This window comes from Colletotrichum tamarilloi (assembly GCF_030869305.1).
Source record: "Colletotrichum tamarilloi strain Tom-12 chromosome Unknown Scaffold_279.1, whole genome shotgun sequence".
Lineage (NCBI taxonomy): Eukaryota > Fungi > Ascomycota > Sordariomycetes > Glomerellales > Glomerellaceae > Colletotrichum > Colletotrichum tamarilloi.
In genome coordinates, this window is record NW_026849662.1 from 463 (window position 1) to 16,269 (window position 15,807).

Genomic DNA, 15,807 nt, shown 5'->3' on the forward strand with positions numbered 1-15,807 from the left:
CTTTGATATTCAGACGGCTCAAATCTCTCACTGCTGTGAGATGATTTCTCCGGACTCGACATTCGGCACGAGATGCGAACCGAAGTGTTAGGATGCAACCCATCACCATGAGTTAGCACCAGCTATACTGCGAAATGCATGAAAACCATCTAAAACGTGGGCAACAGCTCATTGCTCTTACTCAGAGGATCACAATCGTGTCCCTTAAGCGCATTCCCAGCGTCCGGGAATGTACGGCCCGAGAGGGGTTCAGAAAAGGGTCCGGGTTTGCTCGGTCCGAAGTGAGGCCTTTGTGCCGGTTCCAGTTGGTGCAGTGACAGGTTGGGTCATGGCCACAAAAGCATTTCGGCCCACGCCGCGCAAGCATTCCATTCGAGTCGTCTCATCATTTACTCTCACGATGCTCCCCCAGAGAGACAAGGTCGAGTATATCCACACCCAGGGCGACAGATGGTAATTGAGGGCTTGACAAGCATAGTCAGCCAGCCTTGCCAACAAGCTGCCCCACTCAAACCCCGTTTTATTGGTCAAGACTGATGGATTGGTCAAATGTCACATCAACTCAGTATAATAGCGCTGACTTGACTAGTTGAATAGTGGTGATGGTCTCACTTTGCTTGGTTTGGGTACAGTGTTTGTCAACTAGGTTGCACGTACGGAGGCGCTGGGTCGAACAGATGCAACTTACACCAGATTCGTTACACTATAGTCTATAATCCAAGAGAGTAGTTTTGTTTCCTCTGTTCTTCGTTCGCCAAAAATTGTTCACACTCAGTGAGGAGACTAGACATGTCATGAGTCGAGTCCGCAAGAATGTTAGACACAGACTCAGCCTCACAACGGCTTTTGATCTCGTTGTATACAGCACTGATGGAATCGTACTCTCCATTCCAGCAACTCAAAATCACACACCCAAACTCCTTGTCTTCGTCCGTTGAAGGATACTTGTGATTGATAAAACTTCGAACCCTGTCAGGGGCATCAAGCTCGCTCAACGGAATGTGGCCGAAACGAATCATATAAACGCATGACGCGAAGGCAAATTGCTCGCTGATCGGTCCGGCGTTGGGAAGTTTGAAATATTTGTCGAGCTTGCAAAATGGCTCACTTGCAACAAGAAGCTGTTCGCCAACCTTGACAGACGCGTCGAAGTCGGCAAGGCGGACATTATCGTCTGCTGTGAGGAGAATATTGGATGGCCGTAGGTCGCCATGAACACGACCGAGCTCTTCGAGCCATGATAGGGCGCTTGCGATTTGCGTGATCCAGCGTGCCTTGGCATAAGTGCCCGGTGCATTCCGTACTGATTGGTGGTCGATGCGGGCTTGTAGTGTTGTTTCCACCCGCTCCATGAAAAAGCCTTCAGGGATGCAAAGGATGCATCGGACAATATTAGTGTGTGGGTGCTCCATCAATAGTGTATGCGTTAACTTTTCATTCGCAATTCTCCCGGCGCTTTCTACGATTTCATCTGCTTGGTCGGATGCGGGATTGTTGAAGTTCGTGGGGCATTTGAATACCACATGCTTGCTGATGATGAAAACCTGGCCACCGGCTCCTCTGGCGACTAAGCGCTCAACGGTAAGGGAACCGAATGGGACACGCAAAGAGGCGCTCATGGTACGAAGAAATGAGTAATATCAGCGTTAAGGTAACTGAGGACCTGTCTCCAAGCTTAAGATTCTGGGACTTGGAGGGGCAATGTAAAGACTAGCCCAGGTTGTGTTTAGCTCTTATATTCCTGGGGCAACATAATGCATGGTATGTGTATGGATCCATCTGCATGCCCTGATTGGTGCTCACAAATACACTTGGTTTCCCTGCGCCGACCCCCGCTACTCGTGTTCCTAACCTTGGCCTAGTCCTCCGAACAGTCCGGGCATGGATTTTTCTTCGACGACATTCCCAAGCTATAGTTGTCCGTGGGGTTGGAACAGTCAGACCCTCTGTCTTTGGCCTCATTGCATTGAACGATGTATGAAGTCTGTTCGACTTCATGTCCACACGAGTGCTTTACTCTAGGATGCATTCTTTGACACATGGTGTTGACTTTCTATGAAGCGAAGGTACAGCATGTTAGCATGGTATAAGGTCTTTATGAGGCGTGCGGGCTTGAATACCTAGTGTATGAGCAGTAGGAATTGGCTTTTTGTCGGGGTTGTTGGATGTCACAAAGCAATACACCAGTTTTGAGGGCGACGCCGACTTAAGTACCGTGGACTTTCTGATTGCCTAGCAGAAGGAAGGCCACAGTCAGTCAGCGTGGCCGCAAATGCAGAGCTGCTGTTGGGAAGTGGCAAAGTCATGCAGCACGCCCGAAAGAAATGTCACACCTATGTCTAGCGATGAACTGCTGCACGACTCAATGCCAAGACCATAGTCAGAGGCATTTCGAGTGGAGTACTAAGAAGTGTGCACTCCATTGGACCAGGAATAGGTCCAGCTTCAGGCCAGGATATTTGGGAGCGTTTGATGGGTTTCGATGGCGCTCGTGATGCCGTTTGCAGAGCTCTCTCCTTGAACTTAACGCTCGCTACCACCACCTCCCTCGCGACGGTGACGGACGTCGAATCTGGCCTGAGATCCATCGCGTCGGGATGTGCGCAGAGTCGCCATGCGGTGGATCGTGCTAGTGCTAGTGCCACGTAGCGCGTTTCGATGTTTCTCGACAGCGCTCAACCCAACGACGTCGAATGATTCTGCACACAAACAAATGTCGAAAATTTGAGCCGCAAACCCAACTCCACTACAGTTCGTCGTGTTCCCTATGGCGAATACTTGAGCAGGAACATCTTATCCTTACGGACCCGATTCGGCTTCAACTGCGTTCGCGAGGATAGGTTTGCAGCAGCCGCACGATGGCTTCGCGCCCGTTCTGGGCGGCCAACACTAACAGTGTCCGGCCCTCCTTGTCCGCCACCTCGGTGTTGGTGCCACAGTCGAGGAGAAGCCGCACGACGGTCTCGTGCCCGTTCTCAGCGACTTACAACAGTGACGTCCTGCCCCATTTGTCTGCCGCCTCGGTGTTGGCGCCGTGGTTGAGGAGCAGTTGCACGACAGCCTCGTCCCCCTTCTCAATAGCCCACAATAGAGACGTTCTGCCCCATTCGTCCGTTGCCTCGGTGTTGGCGTCGCGGTCGAGGAGCAGCCGCACGACGGCCTCGCGCCCGTATAGGACGGCCAATAACAGCGGCGTCCTGCTACATGAATCTTTAGCGTCAATGTTAGTAACTTGGTCTGTACTTTCCATGATGCTTCCCAACGCCCCTACGACTCCATACCTTGACATCACGTGTACTAGACTGGTCCCTTCTGGTGGACAGTCATCAGAACGCTCCTCTAATATTCTTTAAATACACACCCATTGTTCTGTTAGAGGGTTTGATGGTCCTGTGAAATAGCCCACAAGATCCTCTTGTGAGACACTTCCAGCATCACTTTGCTTCATGTGTGCCACCCATGAGGTCGTGGCATAGTGCAGGAAAGGAAAGCCACCACGCGTGTAGTCTGTTGACTGACGGATTTCCTCCATTGACAAGTAGTGTACAGTAGCCATCCAGTACGGATATGTGTGCACGGGTGAAGCGTTCGTCTTCCTCCACATTCCGGATGACCCTAATAGCGTATATTATTCTGTACACGTACCCAACCTGGACGTTCGGGACGATGATGAGAACGGGCTTCATGGCACAGCTGTTGCACAGATCTTCGCCTTCATCCTTCGGGCCCTCCTGCGGAACCGCCTCCTTCGTCCTGGCATGACGCTGCCGCGGCTCTTGGTACCTGGGCAGTAGAATACGACGACGTACTGAAGAGTATCCCCAAAACGGTGCGCAAGGGCAAGGAACCGCGCGCCTCTCCCTACCAATCTCAACGCTGGCAGGGATTTAAGCGCTCGCCGATTCGGACTCGCTCTCGGTGCAAGCAAGCCGACAGCAACACAAAGCATCGAAGCGATAGTGGTGACGACGAAGGAGTGACACCTCCTTCCCCGACTCCGACGCGATCGATTCATACCGACGTAAAAGCTGTCACTAAGTCAATGAGGGCGGGTTCGGACAAAAAACAAGCGCAACATGGCAAACGAGATCAGCAGCATAGCCAACCAAAACAGCAGAATATACAAGATCGTCCGTTTTGCACTCCGCAATGCCTCCCAGGAGTTTGCCAATGTATGAACACTGCCAGAATTTCCGGGACCATGGACATCAGCACCTCAGTCGACTGGAGTTCCTCCAACTCATCCGTATCCAGCTCGCTGAAGACCGCGGCCGTGATGCTGATGCCGTACCGCTTTACCTGTCCGGCTCGATCGGTTCACTCTTGAGAGTCTCGGCCTGGCCCGCCTGCAGCATGAGAACGAAGTGTATGATCGACTCCACTCGATCTAAGGAAAACATGTTCCGGTACGCTTGAGACGTATAGATCTGGTCCTGCCATTCTACTTATGATAGTGGCATTTACAAGCACTTCTTGTTCCTTAGCTGGGCCGGCCGGCCTTTGTTCGACTCCGCCAACCAAGCCATCAGCACAGACGTCGTTGGCATGGCTGCCAAGGCTCACAAGGACTTGCACAAGCTGGGCATCCTTCACGGCGATGCGGAGCCGCGCAACGTATTACGCGACACAGTGAGTGGCAATATCATGGTAGTGGATTTCGAGCGGGTAGACTTCCGCTGTCGCCCACCTCTAGGCTCGCTTAGCTCAAACGGTCAAACCCAGAAGAGAAAGAGGGGGGGAGGATGTTAGACAAGCGACGGAAAGGCGGTTTTACGAAAGAACTAGAATCCGTCGTAGAACGTGTTTCAAAGTGTATAAAACAGCACGCTCAGAGGCTGCTATCTATGCCGCCAAGATGATGCAACGTATCTAAGGAATGACCAAGAGTTGGGCTAATGTTAAAGAAAATGGACCAAGGAGAAACTAAAGCAAAGAGACCACCACAAACTAATCACTCTGAAGCCATGAATCTCCCCGTCTTAGCGCTCTTTCCTCTCTAGTACGGGACACCCATCCCTCCACCTCGGCCAAAGCACCTGAGGGCGAGTCTCTGTTTGCTAGGAGGAAGGAAAAAATGTCGGCAGGACTGAATTCCAGCTCCGGCACAAGGGCTGCAAATTGACCTGCCAGTCTCCGGACTTCCTCATTGCTATCTTCTCGGTTGTCCAAGTCAGACAGCTCCTCTTCCGATTGTTGAAACACAGTGTTGAATATCTTTCTGGTCACGTCAGCATCTGCAAGCTGAAACTCGATCTTCTTGTCAACGCGGCCAGATCGGATCAAAGCTTCATCAAGATGCTCTATGTGGTTTGTCGTCATGATGAGGACGCGCCCCTCTTGTGATGCGACGCCGTCGAGAACATTAAGGAGCCCAGACAGCGAAACAGCCCCGTGCGACTTCGATGACCTTCGTGAATCTTCCGATCGGGAGTCAAAATCATCGGCGTCGGATACACGTGATTGGGTTGTACCGACGGCATCAACATCCTCAAGCAGGACAACACAGCGTTGAGGAAGCTCCCTGAACAAGGCACTGAGTTGTCCATCACTCATAGCAGCAAGGCTGAGAACATAGATGTCCAGTCCGAAACAACCGGCGACGGACATGCTAAGACTGGATTTTCCGGTTCCAGGACGGCCGAACAGCAGGTAGCCTCTTCGGTATGGCAGCCCGCGGCTCGCGTACCAGGACCGAGCTTTGGGGTCGAGAAACGAGTGGACATCCTTGAGGAGCGTCTGTTTGAGCTGTTCGTTCATGATAACGGTATCGATCGGTCTGAGGTCTCGGGTAGTAGTTCGTTTCCAGCCGTTATTATAGTTCTCGAAGATCGAAGTTTTGTTTTCAGAATACTTCAGATATTCGACGCGACATTCTTCCATAAGGTCCCTCAGAACCTGTGAAGAGCGCCCAACGCACGAAACTGTCATTGTGTTGCGTGGAAATAATGATGCTCTGTCTTGCGTGCATCGTAAAGTGAGACGGTGCCCCCGATACCAGAAGTACAGCGGTTCTCCCCAAGGTGTAAACCGAAGGTTCTTTTTAGCCGTGATATCGGGGTGGAGCTGGGCCATGCTTCTTCCTCGTCTGCTTTCTACAGTAACAAGCGAGGAGCTGGCATCTTGGGAAAAGGCTTGGCCGGAAACCCACGCATCCAACATGTCGTATGCCTCGTCGGGATCGTAGACATCGGCCCTTGAAGCTAAAGGATGTTAAATATGTGTTACGGGTTTGTGAAGGGTTACTAACTGAGGTAGGTATCGACGAATTCTCCCACGGTTCTACACAGGAACTTGCCGCAAACCATCAATATCCCGCAGATACACAACAAACCGGCGTAGCCATCCATGGTTCCGTTGAGAAGCTGTTGGAGTGTCACAGTGAGGCCGGTAAAACCGGGGAAGAAGATGTCCATGACGAAGAGATGGGGAGGAGGAGGAGGAGGATGCATGACGTAGAAAGAGTGTTCTATGTATTATGTTCGACAATGTTGGCTACCGCTTGCAGGAGTTTGAGCAGGGAACTTCGACAGATTTCTCGCATTCAGACAAGCACTGACATGAATCGTGGTTGCATTGCTGATTCTTCAATAGTAGGAGATCCAGATTTATATTCGTGAGGCTGTGATCAATTTGTTTGCAGCAGAGATTCCATATTGCATTGATGTGTCTTGATGCAAGCCTTAGTAGGCACTTGTCCAAAGTTGATGCCTATCATGAATGCATGCTGGTGGATCAAAGAGCAATGTTAGCCAAATCATGAAATAATGGTTCCGCAAATCTACTATCACGAAACTGTGATATGTAGCATTGTGACAGAACCTGGGATACCCCGCTTAGGTGAAACTCGCCGCATAAATACATACATAGTTCATTACGCCCCAGCTAAGCTATCAGGGCTCAGATGATTATCTATGTACACGATCTCCACCTTCGCTGCGTGTAGCTCTTTGATCTGCTTGCCCATCGTCGGGAGCAGACTTTTTTCGTCGTTCTCAACGGGCTTCACGCGTTCCTTGGCCAGGGTTGCGGCTCGAGTAGTGGTCGCCCGCCGGCCATTGCCAGCAGTCTCGGTCGCTCGCTCGGTCGCATCTTCGGTGATCTCTTGGTGCGTCTAGTTCAGTCGTGATTTCGCGGAAGGTTTTCGCACTCTTCGCGATGCCAGGTCCTCGTCGCTTGCTGCCGTCACCTCCCTCGCAACGGTGATGGACGTCGAATCTGGCTCGAGGTCCATCGCGTCGGGACGTGCGTTGGGTCGCTACGCGGCGGGTCGTGCTAGTGCCACGTAGCGCGTTTCGAAACGTCTCAATGGGCGCTCAGTTCGACGACGTCGATTAATTCTCCAAGCAACAAAGTGGTTCTTCTTCAAGACCCTTCCTTCTGTGAATACTCGCCGCATACAATCATTACTCAGTTAACCGCATAGCCGGGCCAGGATTGCCCTACAAGGGATAGATGCCACTCGTTTATATAGATCTACTGCAGGCCCAGCAAATCACTCTGGGCAATACAACCATACTTATCCCCATCCATTATGCCACTGCTGACCATGCTGAAGATCTGTCACATTGCAACAAACATGACAAAGTGGGTCCTTATTTCGTGTCTCTAGCATGGATTAGTGACTCTATCCTTCTTTCTTGGGCTCGTTACTAGATCGGCGCTGAGGAACGCCGACGAAATTACCTGTCATGTCGGAATAACTTATTTCCACGACACAGCCTAAGCCGACGTTGGGCGCCAGACTGCCTTGACACAACCTGCACCCGGTTCACTGTATCCCCTCCTTTCGTCATCTCGAACAGCATGGCTTCGACCTCTACCACGCAGTCAATACCTACTTTACGGAGCTCGATCATCGAGCGGGGATACTTTGTCTCTGAGGACCTGTCTCTTGGTGAACATGTCAAACAAATGGAAGATAATGCGACGCCCTTCGCATCGGCCTCTGGCCTTCAGTTCGCTGAAACCAACGTCCTTCGTCACCCTGTAAGTTGTTACGGTCACTATGTGTCCTGCCAAGCTAACTAACCCAGATTATCCGACCTCTTCTCGAATCCCTCCTCGAAACATCAAGTCTAGGACTTTACAGGTCCTTGGGCCCCTCCCCCTTCGATTACGTATTCAACAGCGACCCAGGACATGAGGTGGAAATCATCATGGTCATGATATGGAGCCCAGGTTCCAAATTCACATGCTGGGCTGGTTCGCATCGTCACTGGCTTGAACCTATTGAAGCAGCAAACTCTCTGCTGCAGGTCACCCGCGCACGCCTGCAATCCAGAGGCAGTACGCCGGTTGAGACAACATTTGAGAAGGGTGGCTTGTAGGTTTGGCCTACGCCCGTACCATATTTTGCTGACGAGATGTACAGCGCTGTGATTGATGCGAGGACTGCATTTCAAATCACTGCCGGCACGGCCATCACGTTTGCATTCGGGAAAGAGGATGCAGCCAAGCTGTGGAGACCAATGCAGTTGCCACGATCTCTCGAACACCACGTAACGAGCATGGAAAGTCGAACACTCCGGATCAATGTAACATATGCTGAAGAGGGCTGATCTTGCACGCCAATTATCGATCGGAACTGATTACTCAAGTGGTCCACTACACTGACGAGAACCTTGACACCCACAGCACCTTTGTTCATGATGCACTTTCGTAACTATCACCCGACGACGGCAAAAAGGCGTGAGAGGACTGCAATCCGTTCTCGAATGATACTGGTTGAAGTTGTTGCTCTAACCCATACCAAGGAGGAATTGTAGCGCTGTGAAAGATTGGAGCTTGGATTCGTCCGGGGAGCAAGCCGAACTGCCCTTCCAACAACGAATAGTCTGTACCAGGTGGAGGTTCGGCACCACAGATGTGTGTGCTAGAAACCAGACAGTTTTCAAGTTGGCTCGAAATGGTTGGTGGAGGTGTTGGATGCATAGATGCGAACAGACTACTCTGTTCAGGATATTCTATTTTCAAATCAGAATTTGATGGCATCGGGGATTTGAGCGCAGCTCACCATGCCCGTCACTGACGCTGTAAGCAGTGCGTAGTCTCTTGTGCGTGTGTTCTTGGTCCGCGCACTTTGCCTCTGCGTCTCGTGCACGTTTACGAGAATCTTCCTTTCTGGGAGTCTTACTGTCAAGGTCCAGCATCTCGTCTAACTTTTCAGCTGCCTGCCGGTGCAGCTGGGTGCAGCGCTCTTTTCTGTACTGGTCCCTCCATTGTTCGTACGACGTGGCTTTTGCCTTGCACATATGTGCTATATATTTGCGCACTTGGACGAACGAATCTCGGCAAAAGACGCAGATTTCGTAACATGCAACGTCTAAACGTCACGTCAGTACGTTTGCTATCCAAGCCAGGAGTCTTCTTTACGTGTTTCATAGTGTCGGATTTGAGCCTGCTTTGTTTTGAATGCTTCCTTTCGATCGCAAATGGGATACGGACAAATGAGTCCATCAAGGTCGGCGATGTCATCCCGGTCGGTGTCTTCGTCGTCATTATCGTCGAAGTCCCGATCATCCTCATTGAGGCTACCATGACATGCCTGGTTTTGCTCATCAAGGGGAGGCAAATGGGCTTGCACCTCTCGTAGCCTTGCCATCAAGGCATGAGCCTCGCGCTGAAACAACGATTAGCACTTTGTCATACGAAATATCATTCCACAGACCTGATAAGCGTCTACATGGTCGCGCAAGGATTGGTGTTTGTCAAAGACCGCGAAGCAAGTCTGACATTGAATTTTCTGAGAATTTTCGCCCATAATTCGAATATTGCTAAACGAGATTTGAGGTGATGGAACCAGGAAGAAGCAAGACGATGGTGAATCAGAGAGGAGGTTTCGGATGGCTTTCAGTGATTGGTTAGGACATTGGGTCCGCTGTCCTCTCGTGCATAAATACCGGCGCGTAACTCATGTCTTTCTTACCAAGTACTCTGCATTCAACATAGTTATCAACAATCCTTGTCCCTACTCCGGTCACCACGACAATGGCCACGTGCACGGAATGTGGCGGCAAGGGAGTTGTCGGAACATACGTGTGTACCAAATGCAACGGCTCCGGCACGAAACGCCAACTGTACCCTGTCACAGAAACTTACTACCAAGGTTCGTGTCCCAAGATAAGCGTTCTACTGCTTTTACTGTTGCTGACATTGCCAGTTACGTGCAGTTCGACACCCGATGCCACTAGCCATCACTGATGCACACCTCAGTGTGGCCCCAATTACATTTTGCCTCGAATCGCCCAGTTGCGCCTACTGAGATCATGTTTCATGCTCCTTCGCTCTCCCCAACGCAAGCATTGAAGGTTGCCATCGATTACCAGGCTGCGGCGCGAGCCACTCTGAGAACTATGGGTTTCTGCGAGACCACGACCCACTGAAAGACTGGTCTTGCTCGTTCCGCTCGGTTCGCCTCGTTTGCCGTCTTCCATAGCTTGAGAACGGACGTCACCGAGATATGTCCTGGGGTTAGGGTCGGTGTGGGGATGGATACCAAAGCCTGCAAGCATGAATGCATGCTGTTTACAGAGACGTTGATCACGGATTCGTGCTGTGGTGGAATATGGATCCAGCCAGGCCATACATGTTTCTAGCTGGGGCTCAGATTGAACCAATGAGGGTGTTTTTGTGCCGTTGGCACAGACCACTAGTCTCCAATCTGGAGGGCTCCAACACGGAGAGAGTGAACGAGATCGCATGACCAGCGGTTCTCAACTTGCGTGCCCCACACCATCCACCCCTATCCACCAGGGGCATCCTTAAATCCACGTGTGATAGGTTTATGATGGATAGAGTGACCAACTGCAGCTGATCCTGAAAGCATGAAAGTGTGTCTGCAGGGATATTGGATATGGAGTCATGATTCTCTAGACTTGAAATCCAAAGGTACGATCTGGGACTGATGCACTGTGTTCCTTAGCGTCTCGCCTACGGCCGCAGTCTTACCATGGATTAGGGGCCCGAAAGCACGAATATATGCTGTCATCAGGGATATGGATAACACACTAGCTGTATTGACATAAGCCAGGCTAATCCATTTTTCGCCGTAGGCGGTCTCCAAGAATTGGCCGCGCAGAGACGGCGCCTTATTACATCACACAATATAGCTCGGTGTGTGCGGCCTTGCGCCGCTTCAGGCCCTTTGGCTGAGGGAAAATGGCGATTTGCATAGCTCTTAACATATCTCGTCATGCCCTTGTATCGCTACCGCATGCCTGCCGGTTTGTCGGTCGAGATGCACCATTTTCCGACGAGGTTTGGCAAGCAGCATGGTGGAGTCCCACTATCGTTTACCCCCGATTAGGGATGTCTTTCACACGCAGTTCCTGCAATGCAGACGAGATCTGAGTACTACGATCAGTTCAATTTGTTTCCTCATTTGCTTGATCCACCAATAGGCACCAAACGATTTGACTTCCGTTTACTGGAGTGTTCGTAGGAAAGCGAGCGTTGTTGGCTTGATCTGATATTAATGGGGAAAATCTAATATTATCTCCATTTGTACTTCTTAAGCATGGATCTAGACTGTATAAATGTGCCTCCACTGCTTGACGTCGAACCTTGCGGCATGTGTATCAAGATGGCAAGAGCTTACGGCAATGCTTTCTTGAGCTACGGTCTGCAAGGTGGTGTATAAGACCCAACACCCCGTTCGGCCTGTTCCTCATGGTGATGTGTCTTGGCTTCATCACGCAAGCAATATCAGCGGCCGTCGCTCAGTCACGCAATAGTTTCCAGATTTACTTCACACAAACATCATCACCGAAAACATGGATTCTCCCAGCGTGCTCCTTTACAGGACTGCAAAGCTGATGATACACCGGACTGACAACATCACTCTGAGCACGGAAGGCAAAGAGCTTCTGTACGTCACGCCTCACGGCTTCATCGGCGGGACAGGCTTGGTATCAGCATATCTGATGCAACAGGATATGATGGATGAGCGGCTTGAAATCATCCATCATTCCACCAAGCCCATTTGCAATCACGCGTGGCACTTCCAAACCAGAGTCGGCAGCTTGTAAGTGTCCCGCCCGCGGTCTGGACAATGGCCTAACTTGCAGAAGTCAAGTCACTTTTACGTCGCAATGGCAAGAGTTTGCTCAGTTGCGCAAGTACGTATCCCGTGAAGGACCTCGATACATAGCAACCACAAGCTTCCCCCGGACACCTGGGGAAGTGATTGTCCAAATCCTTCCTTCTCAGCGAATAATGGGCAGAGCAGCTCAGACATGGTTCAGTCACCGGGACTCGCCCATTCTATGCTCGATAGACATTGATATCCAAGAACACGATCGAATCGTTGTTTTCCAGCCACAAAATCGCAGACTAGCGCCAGTGCTATCTCAGGCCTTGCCAGTCGCAACGACTGCTTCAGATGAATCAGCTGCGCAGACAAACTTGTGGTCTGTCACCAAGTCTGATTATGAAGCCGTGATGTCGACGGAGGAAGGACCCTGGATGAAGATGGAAGAAGACCATGTTCTTGAGATCACACCACCTTTGACAACAACCGACGGTGATTCTTGCGAGGCATACACCGTAGCCGGCAATCGAATTATCGATAACGCCGACTCTTCTGCGGAAGCAATTGAGCAGTGTCGTGTACACCCGCTCGGAGCACGCACGCAACAAGATCCTCAGAGATATGATCAGAAAATCATTCCTGCAACATCAGGACTACACACAAGCGTTGGTCATCCGCAAGGCTCCCCGCGTCGCGAGGATGCCGAGGATGATAGGTGCATCGTTGCCAGGCCCTGGTAGCAATGTGAGCAGTCTCGTGATTTATTTGTTTCTATATGAGTGGGTTTTGAAGCCGTTGACGGCGATGGGAGTCAATATGAGGGTGATGCAAGGGCAAGGCTGGTCGGTTCAAAGTGTATTGCTTTTCGATTGTACGAAGCAGGGCGTATCAGAGTGATGCCTGTTTGTTTGAAGTGGAGTGGCGTGTGAGGAAGCACAGACCGATGCACCAAATCAATGGTACAATGCAGCCTTTCGTTCTCATATCCAAAGCTTCTTGGGCGTTCTGGCTTTGTGCATGGACGGGCATTGGTGGAAAGGGCAGTGCCAAGGGGGAAATAGCAGCGTCCTCCAGTGCGTCCGACCAACCCGATAAGCCCGGTCCCTGTCGGCCTCGGCGCGTACCGTACGATGGCCCAAGTTAGTAACCCAAAAAAGGACATGCCAAGTGACCACGAAAGCCATGTGCAGAGATATCCGACGGCTAGCCTCGCTTATGGCGCATCAGCGCCAAATCGAGTGCAGCGAGCGGGTTCCCCATTCGTTTAGTGAGGCGTTCTGATGACACGCTCTTCGCACTTTCGGGGCTAGAGGCCCTCGACCAATCAAAAGATACTTTTACCCTAACCTTGGCCATCTTTCCTGTCCTCAGCCTATTTGGTTGATTGCATTGGAAGGCTGGTTGTACGTAGTACTACTCACGCGTGGTTGTACGGCTATCGTGCCCCACATAGCCCAGGAAGTGGGCGATACTTGATCATTATCTTCACAAAGCTACAGTGATGCCATCACGCACGCCTACCTATGTCTTCATACCTCCACTCGCTAGTCCTTGCATCCGCCCCAGCCGGAAAGACAGGGCGCGATGATCTAACAGGAGAGTCCCCGGTCGTGACCCTTCGCTTCCGGCGATGATATTCCTCGTCCACAGTCTCCTCGTCACTCTCGTGAGCAAATGATCGCTTCCTGGTTGAGCAACGCCCTATAGCCCCGCTTCCGCCTCGCGCATATCGACCCGCCTGCTTTTTATCCCCTGATTCAGCAGGCATGCTTGTCCTTGTCGGAGAACTAGATTTGTCCACTACTTGGGCATAAGAGAGCTTTGGTGAGGAATGTGACGTGCAAGGCGACGTGGTCTGTACCGGACAGGGGATTGTGGTTGACCCAGGGTCTTTCGAGTGAGGCGTGGCGGCAACGGTGGAACCGTCGGTCGGTCGCGGCGACGTGGAGTGTAGCCCGGATGACGATCTTGGAGTTGTTGGCGATTTTGGTGATGTGCTTGTCGATTCGGGCGACTGTTCGGCGGAGGTCCCCCCTTTTTCTTCTATTGCTTCCGCTAACAAGACTGATTGTGCATCGTACGCACTCATGGATGATAATGGCTGAGATTGGTGCTCCGAAGTTGTCTCATCCGTATCGTGACAAATTGTTCCTCTCTGCAAAGTATGACTCCACGGGTCGTCCACTTGTTCGTCCGAGCCAGGTGAGGAGCATAACTCGGGGGGGAATATGTTCTCGTATTCCCATGGATCGCCTCCATCTTCGGAAACATCATCTCGCGCATCGCCATCGCATCGGGCATCGGGTCCGTTTCCAACCGTGCTAGTATCACCGGCGGTGGTGACGCGCATCAGCTGCTTATCCTCGGCCATACTCCAACCGAAGATAACACCACACACAAACTGTATGAAGCTATCCATACTGCCAGTCTGGCCGATTTTGAGCGCCGCATCGCGAGTATTTGTAGACAAGAAGTGCTTTCGGGAGGTGATGGATGAAAGAGCGATGTCGCGGATGAAATTGTCGAGATCTCGGCGGCGCTCTTCGTGTTTCGCAGCGAGAAGTTCCTCGAGGTGTCCACGATTCTCGGCGTGTTTTGCAGCAGCAATGATGTCGGCAAAATAGGCGTCCTCATCGAGGAGTGGGACTGCGATCGTATTGAACCGCCGCCAATAGTCACCCCATATCATCTTTGGGTCGTGAAAGTCCGGCTTAGCTATTCGTCTCCAGGCCTTGTTTTTCTCGTATGTCATTTTCGGCGGCTGGAAGGCGGGCATTGTGTGATTCTGTCTTGGGTGCTGATTGTGGCCGAATCGCCGGTCGGGCGGTCGAGTCCGTCAGGTGTACGGGCGGGTGGATTAAGTAGATGGTAATGTGCGAAGCTCGATGCGTGTATATACGTAGAAGGTGAATGTGTGGAGAGAAAGGATGCCGCGGTAAGATAGATGGTCGGCTTGGAGGTTGGGCGGTGGAGAAGGTATTATTTTCAAGATCGGGGGCTTCTTGTACATGAGGGATGACACGGTCCAATCATCAGCCAGCCTTGGCACTAACTGCAACCCCATTCGATGAACGAGCGCACGCTCTCTTCTTGGGTGCAGGCGCTAAACTGGCGCCACCTGTCTCCGGTCCGATACATGGGCGCAGGTACCTTGCCGGGCATTTCCTTGACAAGGTCTCGATGATTACTTATAACACCCTACCTTGGCCTGTACCAGAATCGTAAAGGACCCCCGAAGCTATACTGCCTCACCTGCTCGCCTTCATTATCAGGATGAGTTCCAGTAGCAGCGAATCAACTCAGGCTTTCAGCGACTCTGTCGATCTGCAGCGGCGCATAGACCAGGTCAAGGCAGAATACCGAGAGAACAGCCAATTGGCCGGGCAAAGTGAGACCTGCACGGCAACGAGAGCAACAACATTGCCAACTCCTGGCAGTCTTGAGCTCACCGAAGTTATTGAGGCTTTTTCCAACGCATCCCTCGCCTCGTTGCCTGATGCTCGTCTCATTTTCGCCTGCCGCCACCAACCACGCAACACTGACTCTGCCATGGTTCCTTTGCCGCACAAAATTGGCGGGTGGAATATGGTCGGTGTGATACAGCGCACGCAGGACGTGAACTTCACTCTGTGCTTTCCTCTTAACGACCATCCCTGCGACCCGAGACCTACGCGGTTCATACCTTTGCAAGTTCGGTGCAGTGTTTACTACAATCCTGCCGACGACGACTGCGTTCTGATCAACAAATCGTGTGTGGATTTCTATCTCACCAGCTTATG

The 15,807-nt window shown here is 51.6% G+C and overlaps 9 protein-coding genes across 9 annotated transcripts; 3 read left to right on the forward strand and 6 right to left on the reverse strand.

Annotated features, from left to right (window-relative positions):
• Positions 1 to 710: 710 nt before the first annotated feature.
• Positions 711 to 1,619, reverse strand: CTAM01_16891 (uncharacterized protein; the record flags this gene model as incomplete). The annotated part of the gene is made up of 1 exon (XM_060532883.1): positions 711 to 1,619. One exon carries the CDS (start codon positions 1,617 to 1,619, stop codon positions 711 to 713), a length of 909 nt encoding a protein of 302 aa, XP_060372531.1.
• Positions 1,620 to 2,523: 904 nt separating this feature from the next.
• CTAM01_16892 (uncharacterized protein) lies at positions 2,524 to 3,686 on the reverse strand (the record flags this gene model as incomplete). The annotated part of the gene is made up of 4 exons (XM_060532884.1): positions 2,524 to 2,699; positions 2,808 to 2,875; positions 2,988 to 3,200; positions 3,646 to 3,686. 4 exons carry the CDS (start codon positions 3,684 to 3,686, stop codon positions 2,524 to 2,526), a joined length of 498 nt encoding a protein of 165 aa, XP_060372532.1.
• Positions 3,687 to 4,076: 390 nt separating this feature from the next.
• Positions 4,077 to 4,873, forward strand: CTAM01_16893 (uncharacterized protein; the record flags this gene model as incomplete). The annotated part of the gene is made up of 4 exons (XM_060532885.1): positions 4,077 to 4,172; positions 4,255 to 4,406; positions 4,485 to 4,711; positions 4,812 to 4,873. 4 exons carry the CDS (start codon positions 4,077 to 4,079, stop codon positions 4,871 to 4,873), a joined length of 537 nt encoding a protein of 178 aa, XP_060372533.1.
• Positions 4,874 to 4,947: 74 nt separating this feature from the next.
• Positions 4,948 to 6,449, reverse strand: CTAM01_16894 (mitochondrial chaperone bcs1; the record flags this gene model as incomplete). The annotated part of the gene is made up of 2 exons (XM_060532886.1): positions 4,948 to 6,200; positions 6,332 to 6,449. The coding sequence occupies 2 exons, from the start codon at positions 6,447 to 6,449 to the stop codon at positions 4,948 to 4,950; spliced, it is 1,371 nt and encodes a 456-aa protein (XP_060372534.1).
• A 422-nt stretch (positions 6,450 to 6,871) lies between these two features.
• On the reverse strand, positions 6,872 to 7,231 carry CTAM01_16895 (uncharacterized protein; the record flags this gene model as incomplete). Its single annotated transcript, XM_060532887.1, has 2 exons — positions 6,872 to 7,111; positions 7,187 to 7,231. The coding sequence occupies 2 exons, from the start codon at positions 7,229 to 7,231 to the stop codon at positions 6,872 to 6,874; spliced, it is 285 nt and encodes a 94-aa protein (XP_060372535.1).
• Positions 7,232 to 7,803: 572 nt separating this feature from the next.
• On the forward strand, positions 7,804 to 8,558 carry CTAM01_16896 (uncharacterized protein; the record flags this gene model as incomplete). Its single annotated transcript, XM_060532888.1, has 3 exons — positions 7,804 to 7,986; positions 8,034 to 8,323; positions 8,372 to 8,558. 3 exons carry the CDS (start codon positions 7,804 to 7,806, stop codon positions 8,556 to 8,558), a joined length of 660 nt encoding a protein of 219 aa, XP_060372536.1.
• Positions 8,559 to 8,969: 411 nt separating this feature from the next.
• Positions 8,970 to 9,601, reverse strand: CTAM01_16897 (uncharacterized protein; the record flags this gene model as incomplete). The annotated part of the gene is made up of 2 exons (XM_060532889.1): positions 8,970 to 9,322; positions 9,445 to 9,601. 2 exons carry the CDS (start codon positions 9,599 to 9,601, stop codon positions 8,970 to 8,972), a joined length of 510 nt encoding a protein of 169 aa, XP_060372537.1.
• A 2,170-nt stretch (positions 9,602 to 11,771) lies between these two features.
• Positions 11,772 to 12,768, forward strand: CTAM01_16898 (uncharacterized protein; the record flags this gene model as incomplete). Its single annotated transcript, XM_060532890.1, has 2 exons — positions 11,772 to 12,022; positions 12,069 to 12,768. The coding sequence occupies 2 exons, from the start codon at positions 11,772 to 11,774 to the stop codon at positions 12,766 to 12,768; spliced, it is 951 nt and encodes a 316-aa protein (XP_060372538.1).
• A 1,047-nt stretch (positions 12,769 to 13,815) lies between these two features.
• On the reverse strand, positions 13,816 to 14,804 carry CTAM01_16899 (uncharacterized protein; the record flags this gene model as incomplete). The annotated part of the gene is made up of 2 exons (XM_060532891.1): positions 13,816 to 14,042; positions 14,114 to 14,804. 2 exons carry the CDS (start codon positions 14,802 to 14,804, stop codon positions 13,816 to 13,818), a joined length of 918 nt encoding a protein of 305 aa, XP_060372539.1.
• Between the last annotated feature and the right edge of the window lie 1,003 nt (positions 14,805 to 15,807).